The sequence below is a fragment of the Gossypium hirsutum genome, chromosome D08, assembly GCF_007990345.1.
Source record: "Gossypium hirsutum isolate 1008001.06 chromosome D08, Gossypium_hirsutum_v2.1, whole genome shotgun sequence".
Classification (NCBI taxonomy): Eukaryota; Viridiplantae; Streptophyta; class Magnoliopsida; order Malvales; family Malvaceae; genus Gossypium; species Gossypium hirsutum.
Window position 1 is genome coordinate 58,317,861 of NC_053444.1, and position 8,673 is coordinate 58,326,533.

Sequence of the window (8,673 nt, forward strand, 5' to 3'; positions counted from 1 at the left end):
TTTGTGGTAAATTACATCAATTGTCTTTGACATTAGATTAAAATTACGTTTCTGTCATCCAACTTTTAAAAGTTACATAATTGTCATTAAAGTTATTGAAATGTTACATTTTGGTCACTCATCCGTTAGCTTCCGTTAAGAGGATGACGTGACACGTTAGTTTAAAAGGCTAATAACTAGTTTGACCCTTGAACTATAACTAAAAAATCATTTTGATACTTTTAAATTTTTTCTTAATAATAATTCTAAACAATTTAAAGGGTAAACTATTCAGATAGTCACTTAAGTTTTAATGCGTTCCTATTTTGGTTGTTGAATATTTTTTGTTAATTTAGTCACTTTCGTTAGATTAATTGTCATTTCTAGTCATTCCATCATTAAAATGCCTTGATCACTAAACGGAATGATAATGTGATAGTCTTTTGATTGGTATAATAACAAATTTAGCCCTTAACACTTTACATAGTCTATCAAGTTGGTCCTAATATAAAAGAATTCAACAAATTTAACCCTCAATGTTTGCATATTTTGTCAATTTCGTCCAAATTCAAAATAATTATGATTTTAAAAACTTGAAAATATATATAATTTATTTTTAAAAAATATATAATATAATATATTAATATATAAAAAAGTATACAAGATGCCTCGGAAGTTTTCCAACACATGCCATAAAGAGAAACAATGGCGTGTAGCAGGAAACACAATAGCCACAGCTGCTTTTATGGCATTGTTTTGATCAGTGAGCATCATTAGCAGATCCCGTTCCCCCATTGCTATAAACCAAGTTTGCATCAGCCAAATAAAAGTATAAATTGTTTCATCTGCAATTAAAGCGCAACCAAATAATTTTATTTAATTTTTTAATTTTTATAATAAATTATATATATTAGTTTTAAAATTATATTTTTTTGAATTTGGACTAAATTGACAAAATGTACAAAGATTAAGGGTTAAATTTGTTAAAAAAATTTAGAATTAAGACCAACTTAACAGAATGTGTAAAGTGTTAAGGGCTAAATTTGTTATTATAGTAATCAAAAGACTACCACATCAGCATTTAACAATAGAGTGACTAAAAATGACAATTAATCTAACGGAAATGACTAAATTAACAAAAAAAATTCAGAGACCAGAATAGGAACGCATTAAAACTTGAGTGGCTATCTGAGTAGTTTACCCTTTAAATTTTTTAGAATTATTACGAAAATTTTAAAAAGTATCAAATTAATATTTTAATTATAGTTCAGGGCTAAATTAGTTATTAACCCTTTAAATTAACATGTCACGTTATCCTCTCAACAGAAGTTAATCGATAATTGACCAAAATGTAACATTTCAATAACTTTAATGAAAATTATGAAATTTTTGAAAGTTGAGTAACAAAAATGGAATTTTGATTAATGTAATTTTGATTAGGGAAAATTGATATAGTTTACCCTTTTTTTTTTGGTTTGGTCCTAGAGCTATCGGTCAGTGGACTTTACACTAAAGTTCCTCGTTGAAATTCATATTTAATAAGATGGGTTTTTCTTTTTCAAAAGTGGCTTTTTTTCTAAGACAAACCATCATATTTCATATAAAAACAAATAGAATTTAAGACATAATGTTTTCAAGGTCTGGCATTTTTTCATTATCTTTTATCTACTATTATTCGATATAAATTTAATTATTATTTAGCACTCAAGATTAATAAAAAAAATTGTACATATAGGAATTTTAATTATTATTTAATCAATAAGAATTATATCATAGAATGAAGGTAAAGCATTAGATTTAATTTATTTCACCTATTTTCCATTTTGACGTTAGTAGTATATTTTCCTTCCGCTTCTTTTATCTAATTGACATAAAATAATTAATTATTTATCAAAATAATTCAAGTAAATATTTATGTATGAAAATGACTTGTTCTCCATAGTATCTGCCGGTGCCGCCTGACACACTGGCAGCATTGGCTTTCAATGACGACTCAATCATTGGCTTTTTTTTAATATTATTTTTAGATATCGCCATTGTGACAGGTGACACTTGTATTTATTTTTCAAAATACTTGTTAAAGATATGGGTATTCAAGGAGGGAAAAAAGAAATTTTGTTTTAAAAGATCCTTTTTGGGTGCCATCGGTACGTCAGGCAGCACCCATTAAAATCTTTTAAAATAACTTTTTTTTAGGTGTTGCCGTTATGTTAGTCAACACCGGTGATATTTAAAAAAAAAAATCATTGTAGAAAGAGTAGTTCAAAACTTTGGTTATTGTTTAAAAAGATTTGGAGCCGACTACTGAGAGATTTGAATCGTAAAAGTCAACGAGAAGGAGGAAATCTCTTCTTTGGTGTCGAAATGGGCACTAAAGGCCACCGTAAACGATGACATCAGTGGCTATTGAGTACGGTGGCTAAGGTTTTCAATTGAGAATAAGAAAGAAAAGAAAATACATAAATAAAAAAACAAAAAGGACAAGTGAGTACGACGTCTAGGGTTTTCAATTGAGAAGAAGAACATAAATTCGAATAGGAAAGAAAAAGAGCATATGGAAAATAGAGAATCAAATATGGGAAATGAAAGAGAATAGCGTATATGAAAAATAGAGATATGAAAGGAAATTTAATATTTTATGGAAAATAGATAATCAAATATGGGAAAGAAAAGAGAATAACAACTATGTAAAGTAGAGATATGAAAGGGAATTGAATATTTTATGAAAAATAGAGAAATTAATTATTTTAACTATGTAACGTTTTAACTTGGGACATTTTCGTAAATAATTAATTATTTTGAGTGAGTTGGGTAAAAAACCGTTTTCCTTCAATTAGGGTCCATTGACCCATTCTTCTGATTCCTTTGACATTTCCTTCTTAGTTGTTGGGCTCATTTGTTTAGTCGGATCATTAACATGCAAGTAAAGAAAACAGACTCTTTCGTTTTATTTCAATAGAACGCCTCGCGCTTATGTTGTTCAATTTTTTTTAATATATTTATATTTAATATGTACATTTTGATGTATAATAAAATTTCGGCTGTTATCAGATATTTTCAAACAGAACTATTAAGGTTTTAATTTAATCATTAAATTTAATTGAATTTTCAAAGTATTAATATTATATTAATTTAGTTTTTCTTTCAATTTATTCATCAATTTTTTTCACTTAAAAGAGAATTTCAAAAATTATAAAATGGTTCAATACCAAATAGGACCACAGGCCTCGAACTTCAACAGAGCCTTGATACATTCGGGAAGATCATTACAAGCACACAAAAGGTGCTAGAATTCTGTAACTGTTCAAAACTGCTCCCTAATCAAGCCATCATATCAACACATTGGTTTCCCTTCCTGCAGTCATTAACAAGTGCTACAAGGAAAACATGGTTAGTCTCATAATTTTGGATAAGTTTAATCACAATCAGCATCAAGTTTAATCTCTAAATTAAAAATACTCCGCTGCAATGGTAAGGTGAGTACATCTTTGAGTGCCCACAGCTGAGTGTAGATGTTAGTAGCTGATGGGATGTTCCATTACGATCCTTTTACCCATTCTCCTTTCTCATTTAGGATGATTGTTGTAGCAGTACCACTTTTGTCAGGATTTGTTAAGTTTGAAGAAGCCCATTGTCACCATCAATAGGACAAAATAGTGTCACTTAAATTTAAGAATATCATTTTTTTAAATATGTGATAATCAGTTATCTATGTTTTGATTCGAGTGTATTTAATATAGCCTTTAATATCTAAACAGATGACTAGGCTAGAAAAACCCTAATTGATAATATATTAAAATATTTTAAAACTTAGGAGGAGTTTAAAATTTTCATCATAATTTTTAACATAATTAATTGGATAAATTTTAGATAAATGAATATTGTCCCTGGAAACAAATTTTAAATTTTGAACATTTGTCACACTTATCCGAATTCATTTAGATTGTTAGAGATAAAATCTAGTTTTCCTTATTTGTGTGAGAAAAGCATGAAAAATTTTAAAATGAATAAATGATTTAAAATAGAAACACCCAGTACAGACAACGCATTCATGTATTAAAATATAACATTCATTATTAATATATAAATTTATATAAAATAAAAATACACAATATCTAAAAAATGAAGTAAAAAGAATTCTTCATCTCATTTCTTCTTGCTCTTTTACCATATTTCACCTAAATTTAATGGTTAAATCATTTTTTGGGACTTGAATTTGGTAATTTTTTTGTATTAGGGTCTCAATATTTTTTAGTTTAAGTTAGGTCCTGAATTTGACAATTGTTTCTATATTAGGGGCTAGACTAGACAAACTTTTCTCATATTAGGGCTTGAACTTTTTTTTTGTATAAGTTTTCTGGTAATTTTGGAGTCTGAACTTGACAATACTTTAGGGCTTTCAAGAATTAACTTAGACAAAAAAAAGTTCAAGCTCCAATGTGGGAACAATTGCCATGTTTAGGCCTAACTTGGAAAAAAAAGGTTTAAACCCTAATATGAGAAAAAATTGTCAAGTTCAAGCCCCAATTTGTAATTTAACCCTAAGTTTAAAAGATGCCTAAATTTGAAAATAGCAATTTTATTAAATGCTCAATTTAGGGTTAAATCTATGAGGGGTCTATGACGTGAGGATAAAACATTTTTAAATGAACAAATAAGAGCCAAACTTTTTTGAATGTGTTTAAATAGTTCATGCACTTCATCTAGTTTGCAGCATAAAATTAATGTTGTCATGTTTAGAATATAACACATGTCAGTTAAGTCAGATATACAACATTTGAAAAAATTTTATTTGAGTACTCTTGAAAATATTTAGCCCTTATTTGATATTTTAAAAGATTATATCCTTTATGCATCAGAACTCTTTATACTACAAGGTTTTCCAAGCCAAGTACTTTTGTTTTGGTAATATCTTTGAGGCCAAGGTGATTGAGGCTTTTTCCTCAAGTTATTTTTACAGATGAGGTGCCTCCTCTCAAGATTTTATGATCATTAGATGATTATGGATCGACATCTTAGGATATAGGCACGATGTGCTTTTTATTTAATGGAGACTTGATATATTATAAGCTCTTTTACTTTTTGATAATTCAATTCACACCATTTAACTAGATGACTGCCTTGTGTGGATATTTTTATTGTAATTATCTTAATATAATCTATGATAAGAATATTTAATAATTTTTATCCTAAAAAAAGTCTTATTTAACCTTATTTAATTATTTTGAAAAATTTTATCCTACATCAACATTTCTCCCGGGAACTTTCATTTTAATTTTCAATCCACAAGGGAATAAAGAACCGAAGCTTTTTATTTATTTATTTTATTACAATTACCACTCCAAACGGTTACCCGACCCGGTCTAACATTTGATCGCATCAGATACTTCATATCGCTAAAACCCTAAACCCTGCCTGCTGTTCTGAGGTTCTCAAAAGTCTTTCAATTCTCCATCTCCTTCAAAAAGTTTTCTTCCCAATGGCTTCAATTTGCAACAGATTCATCAGTAGATCATCACCCTTCATCAAATCAGCTGTTAGATCTAACGGTCCAAAATCCTCTTTTTCCAGATCCGCCGCCGCTCCCTCCATTTCCTCACCTCTCCCCTCCCCTTCCATATCTCCTCTTCGCCGTTTCTCCTCCAGGTACAGCAGTTTTTTTTTGCTTTTGGTTTTCTAAATTTTATTTCTCTGTTTTCCTCACTTATTTTTTCGTTTTATAAATAGAGCATTACCAGCTCTCTATTACTTAAAGTTCAACTATTGTTCTTTTTATGATGGCAGGTGTCCATCGGAGCTGGGATCTGTGCAGTCACTGTTGCCGCTACACAGCGCAGTGGCAGTGGCGAGGATGACTTCATGCCTGAGCACAACATCGAGGAGTTGCCGGGCTCTTTCTCAGGGTACACTCTGCTGCACCTATCCCGGCCTCTAGTACTGTTTTATCTGTTTTCTATAGTGAGTAGCTTTTTTTTTTCTTCTTTTTTTTGCTTCTCCTACTATTAATATGATATTATATATCTGCTATTATTTCATCTTTTTTAGTTTTGGTATTGAATTTGCTGTTTAAATTGAATAATTCTTTTTTCCTAGTTCAATTGTTTCAGGTATTAAGATGTTAACATAAGAATTCTGTTTTTTTTTCTTTAGCCTCGTAAATGCTGTGTGTGTTATAATTGTGGTTGAACGCTTTAAGGTTAATAGCAAGATCATATTGATCAAACAGAGCAATTTCTAACTAACACTAACTCAAATTAATGTATTTGATCAATGCCATTTTTATTTTTGAATTCTTCATATTTCATACTTTTTGACAACGCTTTCCTTCATCCCTGTAGAAGTAAGAAGCGAGTAGCAATTCTCTATTTCTCTGTCTTTGAGCTGAGTATTTGCAGTAGACTGTAGACCATGCACTTATCAAAAACCAAGGAATATTATGATTTTTCTAGAAAGTGAGTTATGGGAAAGATGCATAAACTTGTATCTTCATAGCTGTTCATCGAGTTAGCCAGTTAGGCGTAGAGGTAGCTTTTCTTCTAGGGTATTTGACAAATACTCACCCTGAAATGGATAGGCAATTCATGTACCCTTATAAACATGTTTTTATCAAATTCAGGCTTATTAGTAAAAAAGAAGACTGCAAAGATTATATGGATATATTTTTAAGATGCAAGATTTCATGAATTGAATGATCTGGTCCCAGCTTATATCTTGGATGCTACTTGGATATCATATCACAAATGCTTTCTATCTCTGATCCTTATAGTAGTTGGTTGAGGTTAAAGGTGGCAGTTCCTATTGTAGATAACATAGCTAATTAGAAGTAAATTTCAAAACTTTTGTTGCTTAAAACTTGTGGAGGCTATCAGATCGTTGAACTTGCCTTATCTGAGCAAAACAAAATAGGGTCTATGAAATGGGGCTGGCACTTTCATAATGTATCTTAAAGATATCTGACCTGAATATTTGGTTCCTGCAGGCACATAAGTTCAATAAGAGAAATAAAGTGGGAATTTACAGTGACAGGCTCATCCTCATACTCAAGTACGAAATCATGAGTGCCTTTTTAGTGATCTTAAAAGTATTTAATTATGTCAGGATAGAGCCTTAGTCTTACGTTTGTGTTTTTATAATCTAAATCAGTTCCATTTTTTATACTCTTCCTATTTTCGCAAAGAAAAGCCTCTGTTAGACCTAACTCGTCGCTCTCTGTTGTCCTTGTGGGAATGGAACACTTCCTCTTGTTCCCACATTTGTGCTGTGATTGGATTGTTTCTTCCTGCCTTCCTGATAATTAGACTTGCTTATGCTATATAGGGAAAGATATAACATCAAGATTTTCAAGTAGCATCTGCCACCCCACCGACCTCTTCCATCCAGCTTTGTCCTACAATTGCTTCATTCTTTGCAAATTCTTCTTTTCCCTATCTGTTTAAACATCAGGGTGGATCATTAGCCTATCCTCAAGTGTCGTAGACACATTTAGACTGAGTGAATGCATTCTAAATATTTCTGTAATAGAGGTCAGGATATGGTTAAATCACCTTTGTAGAATCATATATTTTACTTAGATTTATTGCACTTAAAAGTGATTCATTATGAGTGATCTAGTCCATGATGGTAACATAGCTGCTCCTTTTCCCAGATGGAATTGATGGTACGTGAGACATGTAGCTGTTTTCGGTGGTGGACCTGTCATCTATTCTTCATTTGAGTTTTATAGATTGAACACTGTTGAAACTACTTTAGATGATCTATTCATAATAACTATTTGAAGTTTTGGTATATTTATAAGTTTGTACAAACCTTCTGGAAAGTGTCCTTAGCTATTCTATTAACATAAGTTCAAAACCAGATTTCATTAATGCCATTCATAAATATTATCTTATTTGTTGAGATTAGGTTGCTGCACTTGTTTGTTGGTTGGGATTAAGTGATATTATTATCATCATCTCTGCTTTATTTTCACATTGTAGAATGGTTTCTGCTGATAACATTCTGATTGAGTGCATTCTCTGTTGGCATAGAGTTTGGTCAATCGGTTCCGAGGTGACTTGTTAGGGATCATATGATAATGAGGAGTGTTCAAAATCAATATGATGGAAGCAGCCAGCAAGGACATGTAGATTGTTATTTGAAAACGAAGTGACACTTCTAACAGCAGAAAAGCTGATTTTGATTCTTACTAGTAATGAGATTGTTTTCTCTAAGGTCTGAAATAAGAATTTTATTGTTATTTAACTTTATTCTTATATGATCCCAACAGACATAACCATCACAATCATCTATCACTTTCCAATTTACTTGCTTCTTGTGATTCTTTCCCTCCTCTGCTGGCTGGCTGGCTGGTCACTGTGAAATTACAACATTTTGCTATTAATACATGTGATGGTCCGGGTGCTTCTTTACTTCGTATGACCACTGAGGTCATGTTTTTTTTTCTTTTTTTTCTATACAATATTGGGGCTGTGGGGATGGGGATGACATGATTTAAAACTCGAGTCAAACGGATGTGTGACAAGAGCATTAACCACTACTTGACAAGATCCGATGTCAAGTTTTCAGAAATTCAAATAATCAGTTTTCTGTCTGATAAAAGCAAAGCCGAATGTTGAAACATGCCAATCAACAACGTATATGCCGTTTTCAAGGTAGATTTGGAAACCACCAAAAGCTTGTCAAAGTTGTAGTTTA

General features: G+C 31.1%; 1 protein-coding gene across 5 annotated transcripts; it reads left to right on the forward strand.

Moving 5' to 3' along the window:
• Positions 1–5,310: 5,310 nt before the first annotated feature.
• On the forward strand, positions 5,311–8,387 carry LOC107929331 (protein NONRESPONDING TO OXYLIPINS 2, mitochondrial). Of its 5 annotated transcripts, XR_005916921.1 has the most exons (5): positions 5,325–5,625; positions 5,764–5,882; positions 6,959–7,023; positions 7,625–7,636; positions 8,007–8,133. XR_005916921.1 is itself a non-coding variant. In XM_041098586.1 (4 exons), exons 1-4 carry the CDS (start codon positions 5,459–5,461, stop codon positions 8,030–8,032), a joined length of 324 nt encoding a protein of 107 aa, XP_040954520.1. In that variant the 5' UTR covers positions 5,323–5,458; the 3' UTR covers positions 8,033–8,387. The 5 variants fall into 5 exon arrangements, 4 of the variants coding, with proteins under 4 accessions (XP_016716215.1, XP_040954520.1, XP_040954521.1 ...); XM_041098586.1 differs by lacking the exon at positions 6,959–7,023 and having other exon boundaries at positions 5,323–5,625; positions 8,007–8,387; XM_016860726.2 differs by lacking the exons at positions 6,959–7,023; positions 7,625–7,636 and having other exon boundaries at positions 5,311–5,625; positions 8,007–8,387.
• The last annotated feature ends 286 nt before the right edge of the window (positions 8,388–8,673 follow it).